Raw genomic sequence first — 19420 nt, 5'->3', positions numbered from 1 at the left:
TGATAATTAAATCCATCACTAACAGAATGCAGTGTCAATGCAGAACTTTTTTTTTTCTTTTTTTTCCCTCCCTCCCTCCCTCCCTCGCTGCTCATTCACATAGCCCCAAGGTTCCAGCCCCAGCACAGACTTCAGAGGATCTAAGCTGCACCCTTCCAGGCCTCTGCTCTCAGGCAGCTGAGACTCTGCCTGCCTCTCCTCCCCTATTCCAATTCATGTTTAAAGTCATAGTCGCCCAGGAGAGAAAATAGACAGGATCACACTGTGTGTGTGTGTGCCTAGTACCTAAGACACTAGAAGGAGTCAGCTGGGCTTGTCTTGTTTTTCTTTGGGGAGGGGAAAACACGGGAGGTGAGCGGGGTGGGGGGGATGAATTTGCCTGTACTTGTTCAAACTTCTATGCACTAAAACCCTTGAGTACAGTAAGATGTGCCCATCACGTGAGAGCGTATGCAATCATTACAAAGCTTTGGCATGCAGTTTTCTGCTTGGTTCAACGATCTCAGCCCCGTAACCGGAAACAAATGCCCACAGGCATTCATCAGAATTGCCAGTGCTTTAGACAAAACAAAATACTAGTGAAGTGCCACCTCCTAGCCTCTACAGCCCCGGTCAGGCACTTCCCCTGGAGCTCAGTCCTAGGAATCCAACCATGCTTGGAGACGTCCCCTTTGAGTTTGGCACAAGCTTAACTTAACTTCACCCAGCCATTCAGCGGTCCCACTCACCTGGGATCAGGTTCCCCGCAGTTTGCTGAGCCCAGCCGAGGAGTCCTTTAAGTTTCCATCACACAACTCTGCTCTAACACCTCGTCCACTCGAGGAATGTGTTGGAGAGTTGGGTGACTAATCTTCGCTAGCACATCTAAATTCATCCTTGAATGTACGTTGCGCTTGCCCTGAGGAACCGTAGCATGAATCTAGGAGACAAAACGAGCCAATGCAAGGTTTGGAGTGGTTGGTTCTGCTTGCCTCCCAGGAGTCTTTTTTGTTACCCACACTCACCTTGGCAGGGATTTTGTCAGGAGCTTTCGGGGGAGGTCAGGCCTGGCCCTAGCGTCAGAGCTCCCAGAATGACCGGGGATGGGGAGCGGGTGCCTCCATTTGGTTGGTTATGAGTGTCTATTTTTTTATTCACATTAGTCTTTTTGATGATCCACATGTTGCAAAAGGAAAATTGTAAAAAACACACCCCTCAAATTGCTTTGTTTCAGAATGCTTTTGCACCCTTGACTGATGCCAAGACTAGGAGCCATGCTGATGATGTGGGTCTCGTTCTTTCTTCATTGCAGGCTAGTATATACCGAGGGGGATACAACCGTTTTGCTCCATACTAAATGACAAAAGCATAAAATCCTTCCAATGTTGGGAGAAAGGAAGCTTTCCGAGGCCTGAGTATTGCAATACATGCAGTAGTGCATCATTTTAGCAACTCTAAAAATAAAGATAAAAAGAGGAAAAAAAATTACATTTTTTATCTTATACCTCAGATATTTTGTTCTGTGTATTTTACTATTGTGGGTCTTTCATTTCTGAAGGTTCCGTAGTTTGGTCGCTGGCTGTAGGAGTTTCTGTGGTTGCACTAGAAAGGTGATAGATATGAATAGAAACCGGTTAATGGCCATATCCAGAGCGCTGTACGATGTAAGTGAATTCTGTACCCCGAGAAGGAAGCTGCCGGGTTATCAGCGGCCTGGGAAGAGTGTGACAGTGGTCGGCCTGTCCTTTTTTTTCCCCCCTGCATCTGCTTGATTTTATTTTGAGAAAGGGGAGACTGGGAGGGGCTTAGGGGACTGGGGTTTGACTAAAAGAAAAAAAATATATCTATATAGTAACTGATGAATCTAAACGACCCACTGCACTCATGATCATATATCAATGGTTCTAAGTTACTCATTGCCAGTTCAAGCCAAAGGTTATGTTGTTCAGGGGTGCTCCTGGTACCCCCTGTATGTCAGAGCTGAATGAAGCTGTACAAAGCCACCCTTTAAACCATTCCACCCAGCACTGTTCAGCTTCTTAACCAGCCGCTAGTTAGTTAGGCAATAACTACTAGTTAGGCCACCGACAAGCATTCTTTTTATATTTCTTCCAGTATAATAAATTATTGATATCATTGCTGACTTTTATATTATGGGAGGGAAAATAACATTAATAAAAAGGTGATAAAAAGCACTGTTTCTATTTTTTTCTTTTTTTCCAAAAAAAGAAAGTAAATAAAAACTTAAATTCTTTGTACCAGTTAAAAAAAATGTATAAAATTTACATCTGTGCAGTGGAGTTGTTAAGTTCTAGAACCAGGCTATGAAGCTTTAGTTTTAGCCTAGTAGAACCGTTAGACAGACGTATCATTTTTATGGAATTACATGATAATCATATTCGGATTTATAGAAGCATTTTACAAGTACTGCAGTCATTGAGTAGAGATAATCACGGTATTTTTCGTCAGCTTGGTACTTTTTGAAACCTGACCACATCGTGTGAGCAATCTGCAATTTTTCAGCCCATGAAAGCCTGCCCTTCCACGTCTCCCTCGGCCCTCAAAGGCCTCTCCTCCCTGCCGTCTCTTTAGTCCAGCTCCACGGCCAGGACACTTGTCAGAAGAAAGTAAAGCCAAAACCACAAAAGTTGACCCACCCCCTCTGGCCTCCCAGAGAACCGAGTACCCCCCTCCCTTCCCGGACGCGGGGCCAGAGCGACACGGCCGAAAAATTGCAGTTTGTCTTCCCTCTTGTGTTTCAACTCTTCCCATGTTGTCCTGTTTCCAAGTAAACCTAAGTTGGGGTATCTGTCACGGGTCTTCCCGGTTTTTTTGTATTTAAATACAGTACAGCAGCAAGCTGTCCCCAGTAGTCCTGCTGCCGTAGCGACACCCTCCCACGCTGGGCGGGCTCTATGGCACCTTAGTAAGTTACCCACGCCGCTGTGGACCTGCCAATCCGCTGTAACAACTCGCTTTCAAACAAAACCAAACAAAACTCAAAAAAAAAAAATAGTGTTTGTGATCCAGCTTTCTCTTGCCATCCTATGTGCATGCCGTAAAATCAGTTGGATATTAAACCATCAATAAAGTTTCACAAGATTTGAAAACAAAGTTTCTGTAGCTTGGATGTCTAAGACAGATTATAGTTACCGTGCAGAGAGAGGGGCGGAGGGAAGGGCTTAGAGCAGCCCCAAGCGTGTCTGCTGTTCCTTTTCTCCAGACGTACCTGGGCAGGGTCAAAGGAGCGGAGGGCAAGGGGTATTCTCTCTCCCCTACCTGGGAAACAATGTGATGACCACGGGTGCCTGGTTGAAGTTGTTAAAGGAAACAGTTTCTTAAAATGCTAAGGCATCCTGCCCCACAGGGGGCGTGCAGGAGCTGGGGCGGAGGAGCAGCCCTGGAGTTCTCCCCTGGCCTCAGATTTCCAAAACGCAGACTTTGCATTGTGTCTGGAATCACAAACATAGAATCCTTCCTGTTAGTTCCAGTACAATTCCTTTGCAGCTTTGATTTTCATCAATGAACTGTATTTTTCCCCATGATTGTACGTAGTTTTACTAAACAATCATTTAGACAAGTGGGTGCCAACTGATGTTACAGAATCTTTTTGTCTAGGCACTCTGTCAGGATGCCAATAAGTCATTTTAACATGTATGTCAGATGTAAACAAACATTTTGGATTTTTTTAAACAAGTATTTATTTGGAATGTTTTCATTTATCTGAATAACTATTGCTATTACGAATTATGGAAAAAAGATTACTATCGTGTGCATATAGTGACTCCTTAACACACACCACGCGATCTGCAAACCCAGAAAATGTGTATATCTGTCTTTAGAAATTAGTGTTTATATCACTTACAGTGGTTTGTGAATAAAGAAAAAAAAAACTGGTTTGTAATATCAAAAAAAAAAATAAAAGCTTAGTCTGAAAAGGTACCTTGTGAGTTGGTGTTCCGAGTCCTTGCGCTTCTGGGGGTCTCCTTGGGGGGGAGCCGGCCGTGGCTGAGCCTGAGTCCTTGCGCTTCTGGGGGTCTCCTTGGAGGGGAGCCGGCCGTGGCTGAGCCTGAGTCCTTGCGCTTCTGGGGGTCTCCTTGGGGGGGAGCCGGCCGTGGCTGAGCCTGAGTCCTTGCGCTTCTGGGGGTCTCCTTGGGGGGGAGCCGGCCGTGGCTGAGCCTGAGTCCTTGCGCTTCTGGGGGTCTCCTTGGGGGGGAGCCGGCCGTGGCTGAGCCTGAGTCCTTGCGCTTCTGGGGGTCTCCTTGGAGGGGAGCCGGCCGTGGCTGAGCCTGTGTCCTTGCGCTTCTGGGGGTCTCCTTGGAGGGGAGCCGGCCGTGGCTGAGCCTGAGTCCTGCCAGGGCCGTAAGGAGGCACTGGCCCGAGCACTCAGCAGTTGCCTCCTGCAGGTGTTTTTCTTACTCATTTCCTTGACAAAGTCATGGAAATTAAACCAAGCTATTGAATACCGTTCACCCCACTAGCCGAAGAACCCCTAAGCCTGTCGGTGTGTCTGTCAGTGGTCCTGGCGTGTTAGCATGAGGTGCCAACGTTGCCACCGTGTGGGGCCTAGAAACGGGTCCTTAGAGTTGACGTCCTGACGCTGCCACTCGCTCACTGACGTGCTGGATGAAGTGAACCACAGCTGTGTGCCTCAGTCTCCCCCACCCACAGGCAAAGGTCACAGGACCTGTTTCTACTCACCCTGGTGTAGAACAAAGCCATCTAGGAAATACTTGGCTGTGGCATGAGCCAGAAGCCCTCATGTACACAGGAAGCCATGGAGCCCTCGAGAAGTTCCAGTCCTACGGGGACTAAGTGGTGAGACTTCTGATGACGGTGCAGTGGGACAAGAGCAAACATTCCCACCTGGCCAGTAAGACAGGCCTCACCCCGACTGTCACCTAGACTCGGCTTCTCTCCGAGGCTGTCTCCATGGCGTACCTCGTACCGTCTACCATTCCAGGTGTTAGCTCCTATCCTACACACTCCTTATTCACAGACCTGCACAGCTTACCAATGATTGATATTGCCCTCTCGTAGTCTAATTATCCTCCAACTAAATGTAAAATATGACAGCACCCAAAATAATCTAGTAGCAACTAAAAGGAGCAGCCTCAAGAACAGACCTTCAAGTAGGTATCCTCTTGCCGAAGCTCTGCTCCGTCGTTCTTGGAGATGGCGGCGATGGTCTGGCCTGGGCATCCACTGCTCTTCCTGCAAAAATAAGGAAGGACATTCTAAGTAAAACAGAAGAGCTTTGTCTCATGAAGTACTGGCTTAGACTTGAGCCCTTTCCCCACCAGCTGAGGACATCAGCGCAGCTAGTAAGAACTGTAGATAACAATTGATCTCTATCTTCTCTGAAAAGGAAATAGCACATTTCACCTAAAATGTACAGAAGACTAGTGATGGAGGATGACTTGACCAGTGGATGTGTCTTAGCCTGTCCTTGTTCTCTTGGAGGTGGACACAGGTCACCAAAACAATCACCACGAAGCCCAGGGGACCCGGGGGGGGGGCGGTCGTGCGCTCTGTGCGTGGCAGCTGGTCATGAGAAGGCACCGCAGCCTCATTCCGCCTCTTACAGACTAATGCAAAGAATAAACGGTGAAAACCTCCCCATGTTAAAAAAAGTGCAATCCCACAGACACGACGGGACTACTGGGTGTCCCTAGCTCCATATCCCAGCACCCCGACCACCTGTGTTACACATGGTATCATCCAGATGCCATCTGTACTTCCTGGAAGGTGGCCTTTGTGCCATTGCAGGACGTCAAGAACCAAGTATGTGGACATGTGCGCGCGCACACACACACACACCCACACACACACGAACACTCTCCTGCTGCCACCAGTCCTTCCAAGCGCAGGGTTTCGACAACGCCCTGTCAGGAGTGAGGGAGAGCTGATTTAGCAGATTCCCCTGTGCTCAGCTCCCCAGGACTTCTGCTCTTGAAGCAGAAGGTCCCTTCTGGCAGCAAACATCATAACCAACTTCATGTCCGATGCTTGCCGAGGCGCCTGTCCTCACAGTGGTGGGAGGGCTGATGCGTGTGTGTGCTTGTGTACGCAGCCTGTATGTGTGGCACTGAGGTAAGGCATGCATGAGGCTCACAGGCGTGAGGGAGGGGATGGAGGGGGTGCCCAGCACACCACGTGTGCCTGTCGATGGAAACATCTTCCACCGTTCTCTTGACAACCCGCGAGGTTCTCCTTTTAGTTCCTAACCACCACCACCACTGATAAACTTAAGAACCAGGACTGAAGACAAAAGTCTCACAGGGAAAAGGTAAAGTATAACTTGTTGGAAAACTTGCAAAGAAAGGGCTTGGTTTTGATTCTTCTGTTTTTATTCCTATTAGAAAGTGTGTGTGTGTGTGTGTGTGTGTGTGTGTGTGTGTGTGTGTGTGTGTGTGTGTTTGTTTGTTTGTTCATAAATACACACTTGGAGCACTGGGGATGCTCCAGGAATGGTCTTTCCTACATGGCGTGAGATTCTTCATCACCCAAGATTCTGCCAGGGGATTGAGGTTGGCCACTTACTCCGCAGCCCAAAGCAGGGTCTTCTATTCACAAGGAAGGGCAGTTTCCCACCACGGTGCATCCTGCGGGGTGCAGGTTTGTGCAGGAGCAGTTGGTCCCTGGACATTTGGGAGCAGCTCCTCAGGTTGCGGAGCCCTGCTCTGTGGCCTGGGTGCTGAAAGTGGTCCTAGGTAGATCCATCTGACCTGAGGAGATTCACCTGCTACTGTGAAGGGGCAAGGGTTTCTGGGTAACCAAGTGCTGCTGTGGTAACAACACTGAGAATCCCATTCAAACAAATTCTGTCATTTCCTCAAGGGGAGAAGTTTTGCAGCTTGCATTGAGAATAAAACAAGTAATAGTAGTAGCTAGCATGTTACATATGCCACCAGATACCCAGCAGACAATCCTGGGGTGCCAATATTCACCCGAGTGTCTAGTGCACAAAGAGGAGGCATTTGGAACACTGGTTAGCCTGTAAAACAACAGCAACAATCACACTAGCTCGCAGGGTTCTCATGAGAGTCGACGCGCTACAACTCGGGAAGCATTGGCCTCGCACGTAGCAGTGTCTGTCGATACTGCAGCTTTTGTTTTAAAAAGCATCGACTGTCTTGAAAGAGCGCTTCCACCCGTTGATTCAGCTCTCCAAACTGGCCACAATAGCGAAGCCTGGTCCAGGTCAAAGCCAAGAGCTGGGAGCTTGACCGTGGCCTGGCCTCCCACGTGGGTGCATTTGCCCGAGTGCCCAGACCGTTACTCTCAGGATCCCCAACAGGGAGCTGGATCGTAAGTACAGCATCCAGGACTCCAACTACTGCTGTGACACCGAATGCCAGCACTCCAAGCAGCAGCCTAATGTGCTATGCCACAGTGCTGGCTTCAAACATTTATACATATATTCGTGCATTCTTTCTCTATACAGTTCCTTGCATAATTCGTCTATACACAGATATTTATACAGTTCTATACATCTGAAATATGTGCACACAGGGATCCAAGTGCTCTTTAATACGTATTTTCATACATTGTCATAGCTGTAATATAAACTGTCTTGTACCAAAATATATATGCTAATTCTCAGAGCACATAGGTCCTTCTGGTAATAATACCTTTTGCTAATAGATTACACTTTTGTCATCAAATTCATCAGCATCGTCTCAATCTTCACACCCAGGAAGGTAGGTGTTAGAGGGGGAGTGTACAGACATGAACCAGTGAACCAGACGTGTCAACAAGGGTGGTGGCATGCTCAAGGTCTACACGCACTAGGTGGCAGAGTCTAGCCTTCATGGGCATCAGCTATCTGCCCCTGAGTCCTTACTGCCATAAGCTACACCCGACTCAGCTTGTCCCCTGCACGTACTCCCTGCAGCCCAGGTCATTGGGCACACACATCTTCTCTGAGCTAGGAGCCACACCCAGAACGGCTCCCCTTGCCCCTCGGTGGTCCAGCCATCACAGCAGCCTGGCACATGCTGCTTTGCAGGTTGACGTCCCAGGAGGGCCCCGATTCTGAGAGCACAGGCCAGCGCTAGTGCCACAATACCTCATGAAGCCAAGCGGGGGCCTGTTACCTTGACATCCAAGCTCTGACTGAAAGAGACAGATGGCATGTCGCCTGAATGCAGGAAAAAGTGCGCGAAAGAATTCCCCAGGCTCTGAAAAAGGGGGAGGAAAAAAAAAAACAGCTGCAGGTAGAAAATAGATGAGCGGAGACCCAGGAAGTAGGCTAATGGTGCTGCCGTGGGCAGTGGATGGTTGGGAAGGCACTGGATGCAAATTGGCAGCTCATCAGTATGCAGGCTCCAGCAAGCCTTAAAAGCAAAGCTAAGCCCCTTGCAGCCCCCCTGGAAAAAAAAAATCCACAGTTAAGCACACAGCAATAACTGCAGGCCAGAAAACGGAAGCCTCACTCACGCTCATGTCTGGAAAGTCAAACTTTGACGCGTCCCCACCAGGAAGTTGCCTGGAACTGAAAACCAGGTCAGGGGCCCAGCACACCGCTTGACTTTTATCTCCCCCAAACACTCCTAGGCTGCTGAGCAGCGCTGAAATCCATTCCCGTAAGTCGGATTTCAGAGCCCTCCCGGCCGGCTGGGGCTGTCAGCCGAGCGCCTGGCTACTGCTGCCTTTCTGTTTTCCTGAACTGCGTGACTCGATGATGCATTGTTCTTTCCATGATTCCTTTTTTTTTTTTCAAAGACCTGCTCTTCTCCCTCTGCCCTGAAGACGTGAGCATAGGTGAGCTGTGCACTGGGCTTATAAGCGAAGGAAATAAGAAGAGGAAAAACCTCCACCCCCAGACCACTGTTAATTACAACACTCAACTCCTGAAACTGCAAATTGCTGATGCTTTGCATGGTGGGAGAAACACTAAACCCTTTTAAAAAATATTTTTTCTGTGCCCTAAAAACTAGACAAAGAGACTCACATAAGCCCACAGACGGGCGATAGATACGTGTTGTTTCTATTAGGCCATCAAAGACTTAGACATGCACCAGCAAGAAGAGAGAGAGAGAAAATGTTAAGGCTTAGATGCCTTTTTCTGCTTTAGGAAAATCCTTGATGAGCCCGCCTTTGGAAACGCCTCAGCTGTCGGCCACCTTCCCAGCTGTGTGAGCTGAGGCAATTTAATTAGCCTCTCTGGGGCTCCGTTTGCAAATGGGTGAAATGCTTCATCAGGTCGTGGTGAGAATTTAGTAAGATTGGCCAATACAGAGAGCTTGGGGTCTAGAAAAGTCATTCATCCCTCACTGGGGACAAAATGTACTCCCCACGTTGAGTGACATGCTGGACTTTCTTATGTACAGAAACAAGTTTCAATGGAGGTTGAGTCCAGAACACCAGAGAGGCTGCCCACCTGGTAAAACTGCACTTGAAATGCTGGCCGTTCTGGGGTCTGCGTGCCCACAGCAGTCACCCAAGAGACGGCCTGGAGGTCTGTGCTCTGGACTTGCACATCCACAAAGGAGACTCAATGGCGGCAGGAGAAACGTCTCCGGCCCTTGGGCCACTCTGCCCACGTCTCTGCTCCACCTGCTGGACTGCAGCCAGGACCTCCAACTGCAATGATTCACTTTCCCTTTTTAGTGAACTTGAGGAAAACAGGATGACCTTGAACACCGGTCGTCAGAGGGAGGCAAGGTTTTGTACCCAAAGGGCTCCGAACAAGGAGGAAGGTGTCCCTTAAGCCCTCTTCTCCAAGAGTTCTCAGCCAGACGCTGGTCACTTTCTGGTGTAGGGGGTCAGACGCCAAACAATGCCAACAACCACAAAAACTACCCAAGTGTGCCACTCGCCCCGTAGGTCTGTGGTAGAATGCATTAAGACACACGATGGAACACAGGCAATATTCTAAAGCAGTCTGCACTCAGAGAAGGATCTAACAGGAAATTCAGAGGTTCTAAAATACAGACCATGTCTCAGTCCCTTCTGACCAGTTTTTGTCTCTCAAGCAAGTCCTGTGTAGCCCTCCCTGCCTGCTGCTCTGGTTGGGGACGGAGAGGGAAGAATCTGGGATCAGCGGAGGCAGCGTGGTGTAGCTGCCTTCACGCTCACACTTCCTGGTCCGCCACCACCTGTTTCACTGTTCCCCCAGATGCAACTGCTCACATCCCTGGTGCCAACACCGCGAAGAAAGCAAAAACTATTGATCTCTCCCCTTTCATTTTACAGGAATAAGGAGCTGTTGGAATATTCATAACATCACACACAAGCCATATAAAATCATGAATATAAAAATTAGCCTGCTATGAAATGTTGAGATCCACCTGCAGTTGCTGAGGCAGGACCAGACAAAATGACCTCCTGGGCAGGCTGTCCCCGAGCTGAATGACAAGGATCTTGCACCTGGGCCCCAGGTGTAAGATACAACTCATGTCCGGATGGTGTAGGGAGTTCTGTTCCCTAGGATGTTATTGCTGGATCTGCTCGGGTTTTACAACATAGGTTAACTTTCAAGGTTAAAAGAAACAAAACCAATTCAGGCTCATTGCGGGAATTGTTGCTTTGGAAGCAGGCTGATGCTCGTGGAGCTCAGAGCTCTTGTTCTTTTTACTGCCATTGCCTGGTTCTCCCGGGCTCCCTCACCCACTGCCAACCGGCTCAGAACTCAACAGGCATTGGCTTCTGTGGCCTGGGGTGGTTGTGTCATTGCGAGAAGCTTTAGTCTCATTGACTCAGGAAGAAAAGGGGACACGTATCACTCAACGGCTAGAAAGCACCCAGAGTCGGAACATGCAAAAGTACGAAGGAGGCGGGAAGGACAGAGGGGAGGAGGAGGCGAGGATGAGAAAGTGACAGGAAGGAAAAGAAACAAAAAATGGAGAGACTGCAGCCCTCTCCCCCACCCCCACCAGCAACACAAACGACATGTGTAACCATTGCGTGATTCACTGCTCCTCTCATGACCTGTGTCGGCTTTCCATGACTAATACAAAATGCACAACAGATGGCCTGATGTGATCCAGTGAAGTGGCTAATTTGCTGTCTGGGATGGCATGCGCTTTGGCTCTGAGTGGTGCAAGGTGGATGGCGAAGTAAAAGGTAAGGCAGCAGGTAAGTCTGAGCAGATGAAGAGCTCGGACAAGGCTTGGGCGGTTAGCTACTTATGTGTATATTTGTTTTTATATCCTTGGGAGCCAGGGTGTGAGGCAGGTGCACAGAGACAGAGTTCCCATGCGCTAGTTCACTCTCCAGATGCGTGCAAGAACCAAGGCTGGCTAGCGCCAAAACCAGGGCCGAGGAATGCAGCCCAGGGCTCCCAGGGAGTGGAAAGAACTCGGCTACCTGCACCATCCCCGCTGCCTCTCAGGACTGCAGCAGCACAACAGGAGTCAGAAGCTGAAATGAAGACTTGGATGCGGGTTCCCAGTGTGGAACACGAGTGTTGAGTGTGCCTCTACACACCTGCTCACCAAGGTTGCATTTTTATAAAACCCTCTCACAAGAGCCACTTTCTGAGCACACATCTGCCATGACTGACGGATCTCACAGCAAACGCACTAGTGCCATCCTGAAGACCAAGCCTGAAACACATGGACATCCAACACGCACATATCCCAACCCCAGCATGATATTTCCATGGGCTTAGTGGGGCTTGGCTTCCTATCTTGCCTTATCTGATACAGCTTCTCTCTCTGGAACTGACCAGACATATAATGCCACATACTATATAATCTTAAGTTGTCTCATAGATGACTCAAAAAATAGAAACAATTTCACTCACCTGTAGTCAAAATATTTCAGCCCACCGCAGATAGAAATATGTGAAAGATGTTCTGTATTCTCCATGCCAAGCCTTTAGCATCTGGCATGACTTGTGTACACATCGTATCTCAATTTGGAACAAATGCCTTGCAGGGGACCAGTAGTCCATCTGGTTCAAGGCTCCCGCATAGATAGCACAGTTTCTGAGCATTGTGATGAGCCCAGCTGTGCACCCACCTCTAGGCCTCAGGAGTCAGACCTCAGTAAGGCAGAATGACCCTGTGGGTGATGCCTCCACTCCTTGGGCTGTCAGTGACCCCAGTGCTGAACAGAGAGTGGGGCTCGTCTCCTGCACTGACTGCTGTCTCCTGAGGGGACAGCACTGAGCCGTCCTTGGTTATTCATTCATTTCTAGCTGATGCCATGGATATTCCGGTTCTTGAAATGTAACTTGGCACTTATTAAAAGCTTGTCTTAGCTACCCAGGCCAGTGCAATGCCTCAAACTCGAAATCTGGACTATACATATGCGGGTTGTTCCGAGAGGATCATCGAGAAGCCACGTGCTAGCCACACGGCCCCTTGCCTCCCTGGTCTTCCCTCCTGAGGGCCGAGGAGTCGCAGCCCTCTCTTTTCCTCTTTCCTTTACTCATCTACAGCATTTTACTCTGCCCCCAAAGAGCTGAGCCCTGGGGATGCCAAAATAAGACAAGAAATGATCGAGCAATACACAAGTGCCATGGACACATATTTCATGTGCCCATCCCCCTCCGGGGTATTCCTGTCAAATAGTGTGGAGCAACATAAACCAGCAAGTGTGAGATCAGTTCCAGATGGCTAAACAGAGAGGGACGTCACTCAACTCAAACCTGGGAAAGCACCAGAACAACTGAAGAGGGTGACCAAGGGAAGACTTCAGTGCAAGGATTGCCATCAGCACAAAGACCCAAAGTCAACAGAGAGAAGGGGAGGGAGGGAGGGGGTGAGAGGGAAGAAGAGAGAGGGGGAGAGAAAGAGAGGGAAAGAGAGAGACAGAGACACTGCTCAGTGTGCCAGCTGTGGAGTGCCAGCTGTGGGGCCCTAAGAATTGCACTGTCACCCTGGCATCATCCAATCTAGGAAGGAGATTTGGGTCCAACTCCTTTGCTCCAGAAAAGATCCCACCTTGCGCCTCCTACCCCCAAAGCACCAGTGGAACAAGTCCAAGGTTCTATTCTGATTTGGAGGACATCAATCCACCCCATCACCACCAAAAGTCCCCAGAGCAGGCGACAGGGTGATCTCCAGGACAGAAAGCTGGCCCCTTGCATCCTGTAGCTGTAGACTTCCAGAGCTATGCGTGTTCAGTCATCAGCCCCCCGGTGGCCTGGGGCTTAACACCAGCAGCAGACCATACACAGTCCCAGAGTATTAGCCCTACGGAAGCTACATCCCAGCACACAGGGCTGGGTACCCAGAGCACAGACCCCAACAAAGCCTCTGCACGCTCAGTGGGGAAAGGGGCTCGACAGTGAGGAACTGCGATGGTTTGCTATAAATCCTTGGAGCAACTGAGGCTCACCTGTGCCATCTGGAGAGCAGCATCTCTGGTCTCTGCCTCAGGCTGATGGCCCCAGCACCCACCCTGCGAAACCTGGCACGTTCCTCAGGACACCACACAATTCAAGGGCTAGGCCATTAGCACCACAATCCTCAGAGTTCACAGACTCTCCCCTGCATGAACTGGGGAGGACATGTTTGCATCCCTCCTCTGCAAGCCCACACTTGACCTTGCACAATGCCCAGCGTGTGCTGTACTCATGCTGTCTATACCCAGCTGCCCTTTGCCCCCACAGTGCTGCAACTGGGGCAGGAACGGGGGAAGCTTCCACCCTCAGTAAACAGTGCCAGAATCCAGTGATTGGTGCATAGACCCTCAGCCTGGTCAGACTTTCCTGGAGGGAAAAGGGGGCAGCAGTCTCTGTGTCTCCACAGCACCAGAAGTAAGGCTCCACCACCGTAAAACCCAGATACAGGAAACTTGAAGGTGTCCAAGCAAACCTCTACAACAGGAACGCAGCAGTCAAGGGCAAAGTGGAGGACAAAGGATCGTGAAGGAAAACCCATCAGGGCAACAGCCGACCTCTCAGCCAAAGCCCCACAAGCCGGAAGGAAATAGGATGATACACTTACGCCCTTGAAAGAAAGAAAGTCAAACCCAGAACAGCAGTTTCAGTGATGCTTTAGAAATACAAAGTTTTCCAAAAACAGTTCACCACCCCTAGACTAACCACCTTTCGGGGAATCCTGACATGAGTTCCACATCGGAACTGACCGTCATCCAAACACAGGACAACAAAAACACCCAGTGACAGAGCGGGTACAGCCAGGAACCAATCAGGAGCTAGCTTTTTAATTAATGCTAACTTGGAGTGTAAACGGGTTAAATCCCCTCCAGTCAAAGGTAGGTGTTGGCTCATTGGGTTAACGATAGTGAGGCTGGATCTGCCTGTGTTGTACGTGGCAGGTAAAAGCTGGCACCGAGTCCCTTTCCACATCCCAGCAGTTCCACTGCTGAGCCAGCACCCTGCTAATGGCTTGGGGAGAGTGAATCACCCCCTGCCACCCTGCCTGGAGGAAGTGCCGGGCTCCAGCTCGCTCCGGCTGTTGCAGCCACTTGGGAAGTCGAGAAGTGGGTGTAAGACCTCTGGTGCTCTGCCTTTCAAATAAATATTTCCCACTAAGCAAACTACATGTTGTCTGCAAGAAACATTTCACAGTTAAAGATATGAATAAGCTCCAAGGCAAGGGGGGATCAAAATGAGCCATATACATGGAAATAAAAAATGAGCCATGATAGCTATACTCAGATAAAGCAGACTTTATATTAAAGACAAAGAAGGATATTATAAATTAGTTATAAGGAGCAATTCAGCAAGAAGCTGTAGCAAACATATACGCATCCAGCACAGGTCACTCAGAAGCAAAGCACATCCTAGACCTGCAGAAGAAGCTGGGCCCTGATATCGTAACAGGCAATAGTTCAACATCCCACCGTCATCAATGGACAAATCCTGGACAGTCAACATGGACACATCTGAACTGAAGCGCATGACAGAGCATGGGGCCCTGCCAGACGTGTACAACACACGGTGACCGCTATGGAACATGCGTGCTCAGTTGCACACGGAACATGTCTGCTACAGACTATACGGGAGCTACCGAGCAAGTCTCAGGTGCTTTAAAGGCAGTGCCACTTGTATCCTCCGATAACAAAAGGAACAGAACCAGAAGCATAAACAAAGCCAGCGACAGGAAGAGGCACGGCTTCTACCTCAGCCTGAGGACGAGAGAGAGTTGTGTTTGAGGACAAGCTCCAGTGAAGACCAAGCAGCAGCTCCAAGTTCCCGAAGCCAGCAGAGTGGGAAAGAGGAGAGAAGGCGCGTTCCCTGCTGCTGGCGCCCCCTGCAGCTTCCTGCAAAGAGCCACATTGACCAGGAAAGGGCTCCGCACAGAAAATGCTGGAACCAAGGAGACGGAGGGAAAATGCCCGTGAAGACATGACAAAGACTGCAAACAGTGCAGACACTGCACACAGTGAAGGAAGGGAACAAAGCAGGCCCCTGCCTGCACCCACAGCTGCCACCCTGCACCTGGCTAGGCGTGGGGGCGAGGCACATCTTGCCAGGAAAAGGGCTCCATGCACGGGACTGAGACTCTGATCAGAGAACTACGGGAAGGAAGTGACGAGACCTGCTAACGGCCCCAACCTCTGAGGTGAAGAGAGCGGAAGGACAGGGCCCACCGCCTCTGGCAGCACCTGCTGTTCCCACCCCAGCTCCTTGGCCAGAGACGCCATCTCACTGGGCAGGGCTGGTCAGAAAGTGCTGTGACACTGTCCTGCCCATCATGGGCAACCCTGACCCCTGGAGAATCCCACAGCCCTTGTTGACCTTAAAAGAAGCCTAGAGGGCTGCTGGGGTCTGAGCAACCACATGCTCAAGGAAAAGAAGCAAGCCAACCAGCACCACAGAAAGCCACATCACCCCCTCCACTGTTTAAATGCAACACTTGAGCAGCTCCTGCAAACTTCCTCCTTCTGGGGGGCACCAGGCAGCCCTGTCACTGCCAGACGCCCCACATCAGAGCAAAGGTACTTTCTGGGGCTTGGAGCAGACTCTTGGGAAACCTAAGGTGTGAGTCCCGGGCTCAAGGCTTGGAGCTTGGCTCACTTGCTTGGTGCAACCGAGGGCAGGTTTTCCCTTCGCTGCTCGAGGCTAGCTACTGGCAGCCCACACCCAATCCCAGAGGACCTTACCCGGGGCAGCTCCTAGCAGAGGGTGCTGGCTAGGGCACACACAGTATCCTTCATGCGGACCCAGTGGGAACTGGAGGTGGTTCCCTCCCAGCCCTATAACTCTCACCGTTGGCTCTACAACCCCTGAGGCTACACACACACTGCCCTGGGAGACCCGTATTTCTCTACTGCAGGATGGTATTGCCAGCCAACAAGGCATGAGTGACAGGCTGTCTCCTGTGGCCCCTTGCTAAGGACTGCCCCATGGCCTGCAACTCCATGCCCATCCCATAGCTTCAAGAGAACACTCCCAGGGAATAACAGCCCCGTCCTCCACCAGCTTGTGCTTATTCTGCATCATCACCAGGGTCCAGCCCACGATCCTGGGACATGCTCCCTGTAACAGTCCCTGTTGCTGGAACTTGGACTACTGGTACTATGAGTCCCAGCATTAGTGACACCCACCTAACAGGACCTGGGAAGGTTCCCTCTGGGTCACCCAGTCCCAGGGCCCTGGCTACTGGTGCCACAGGCCTATCTGGCAAGAGGAGACGGCCCTTTGTGCATCCCAAAGCCCTGACAGCCAATCGTACTGGCATCACAGACCCACATGTGCCTGATATTAAACTCCAGAGACAAGACGCATGGGATTCACTGCAAAGTCACAAGATGACCTCCATGCACTGCTGCCGACCAGACGGCAGTGGCCGTCACACAGAGACACCGCTTACGTGGGTCCCAGCTGGAGACATGACCCCGAGGTGACCATTCCAGGTTCACCTAGAACCCAAACAGTAGCAACACCCAAGAGAAGCCCACATTCTACCTCAACGAAAACCTGCTCCATAAAGAGGAACTGTAATGCAGGTGTCAGCCTGCAGAGACGGCCAAGTGAGGCAGCCAACTGCAGCTTCTCAAAAACAATAGTTCTTGAGAAACTGATTCTGATTGGAGGGCAGGCAGGTGGAATCTCTCTAACTCTACAAAAACAAAAAACCCACAAAGCACGCTGTACATTGATAAGACGATCATTGATTACAAGATATTTTATGCTGCAAATCATTCACATAAAGCAAATTTTAGAACAACGAGAAAGCGAGTGAGCACATCAGAAGCTGTGCTAGCGGAAGATGCCGATACCCCAGGTCATTATGGAAGGGATAAGCCTGGTGGGAAGCAGTGCCGTGGTGTAGCATGCTAAGCTTCCACCTGAGGCAACAATATTCCAGATGAACAATGGTTTGAGTTCTCGTTGCTCTGCTTCCAATCCAGCACCCTGTTTATGGCCCGGGAAAGCAGCAGAGGATGGCCCAAGATCTAGGGACCCTCTTCTACATGGGAGACCTTGGAGAAAGTACAGGTGCCCGGCTTCAGACCAGCCCGGCTCTGGCTTCTGCAGCCACTTGGAAGGTGAAACAGCAGCTGGAGGTTCTCTCTTCCTTTCCTCTCTGGGATTCAGCCCTTCAAACAAAAAGTACATCATCCAGATGGAAAAATCCACCAAGATATGTGAGAGTTGTGCCATGTAATAAACCAAAGAAATCTAAAACAGCTCCCAAAGCGTACAAGACACATGCTCTTCACACCAGCACCTGAACACTGCCGAGGGCGGCCACAGATCAGCGTGCAGACCAATGTGGCTGAGTCCGCAAACCCTGGAATCATGCCACGCACTTTGAGGCCACAAGGGACTAAAACCAGGCATCAAACACTGACAATGTGCTGCAGAACAGCCAAGGCAACGCCGAGGACAAGAGAGAATCAGACAACACGTGGGACACAGCAAAGGCAGTACTGAAAAAGGTATTGCTAGCGCTTCCATTAAAACTGGATTTTTCAAATAATCTAACGACATACCTCAAGGACTCAGAATTCTAACAGTAAATCCCGAAATCAGGCAAGTAAAAAAAAAAAAAGCCAAAATAAATGAGATTCAAATTTAAAGGTGCTAAGGATCAACAAAAAGCTCATCTTGGAACAGAAAAGAAGCAAACGTGTAGACATTTTAAAGAAAACTCAAATTCAGGATTGATAAGAGTGACATTGTTCCCAATAGTCCAGAAATACAGAAAATCGTAAGAAATTACTATGAAAGCTACAGACTAAAACATGGAAATCTCGAAGAAGTGTGTAAGTTTCTGGATATATATAAGCTCCAAGATGAATTCAAAGCAATATAAACCCTCGAAACAAGCTCATAGTAACCAATGAAATACAAGTAATTATGATTCATCTATTGAAGAATAACCCAAGACCCAGTGGCTTTACAACTGAATCCTATAAAATTTTTTTAAGGTGTATTTATTTGAAAGGTAGAGTTAGAGGCAGAGAGAGACACTGCTTCCATCTGCTGATTCAATTCCCAAATGGTTTCCATGGCCAAGGCTGGGCCAATCGGAGCACAGAGCCGGGCTTCTTCCGGTCTGCAGGTGGGTGCAAGTCCCAAGGACGTGGGCCATCTCCCACTGCTTTCCCAGACACCTTAGCTCGGAGCTGGACTAGATGTGAAGCACCTTCCCTCGGAACTGGAACAAAACATCAGTGTCTAACTTTACCACTCTTATTCAAGACAGTATTCAAATATCAGCAATAATGATGAGGAAAGATAAAAACAGTGCGTGGAAACGGGGTAGAAGGAGCCCGAACATCCGTATTCGCAGTGGACCCGATGTTGCACGTGGAACACCCCAAAGCTGCGAGAATTGATAAACCAGCAGAGTCACAGGGGACAGAGTCAACAGACAAGAAGTCACAGCATTCTTGCACCCAGCGACGACCTCGCTGGAAATCAAGGCAGAAAGCCCGTTCCCAAGCTAGCCAAAAAACTAAACAGAGCAAGCAAACACAAACAACAACACCAACAAAAACCCCAACACACAAGCGTTCCTAGATGCTAAACACTGAGCCGAAGTGAAATACCTCCTGTAAAAGTTACGGGAAGCGGAAGTCGCTGAGCCTATGGCACTTCTTCATGAAAAATAAACATTTTAAAAAGAAAAAAGTCTAAAACATGATGGTTTTGTTTGTGGATGGAAGCACAGTGTTGCAGCATGGTCACTATCTGAACTAAAGGCAATTAGGAAAAAGCAACTGTAAAATTCATAAGAAAACACAAAAATGCCAAAATGTCAGCATTCTTGAGGAAAAAGCAGTAACGGTGCCAACAATCTAGCGGCATCCTATTGCCCGAGTTCTGCCCTTGCTACCGCAGCTGTGTTAATTAGGAGCACGTGATTGTTACAAAAATCAACACGAGGTGAAACAGAGCTCGCCAGTGCCCAGCAACGAACCCACGTGCACTGAAACAGCTGAACTTTGACAAAAATTTCAAAGACATAAAACGGAGAAAGGGCAGCCATTTCAACAAACAATGCTGAAGAAGTGGACATAGAGAATGAAAGCAGATTCCTCTCATCATGTACAAAAATACACG

General features: G+C 49.4%; 1 protein-coding gene across 14 annotated transcripts in view; it reads left to right on the top strand.

Annotated features, from left to right (window-relative positions):
* RBFOX1 (RNA binding fox-1 homolog 1) overlaps positions 1-3919 on the top strand; it is a 1044467-nt gene extending 1040548 nt beyond the window's left edge. For 6 of the 14 annotated variants that reach the window (XM_040973377.1, XM_040973373.1, XM_040973376.1 and 3 more), the window contains one exon: positions 1214-3919. In XM_040973377.1, coding sequence (XP_040829311.1) covers positions 1214-1336 — 123 coding nt within the window. In that variant the 3' untranslated portion in view covers positions 1337-3919. Of the gene's footprint in view, positions 1-103; positions 317-1213 lie in introns of those variants that run through there. The other 8 variants (XM_040973369.1, XM_040973379.1, XM_040973378.1 and 5 more) reach the window with 5 other exon arrangements.
* Positions 3920-19420: the final 15501 nt, after the last annotated feature.

This window comes from Ochotona curzoniae, unplaced genomic scaffold, assembly GCF_017591425.1.
Source record: "Ochotona curzoniae isolate NIBS_2020 unplaced genomic scaffold, NIBS_Ocur_1.0 contig_2321, whole genome shotgun sequence".
Taxonomy (NCBI): domain Eukaryota; kingdom Metazoa; phylum Chordata; class Mammalia; order Lagomorpha; family Ochotonidae; genus Ochotona; species Ochotona curzoniae.
This window is presented reverse-complemented; position numbering and strand designations above follow the sequence as displayed.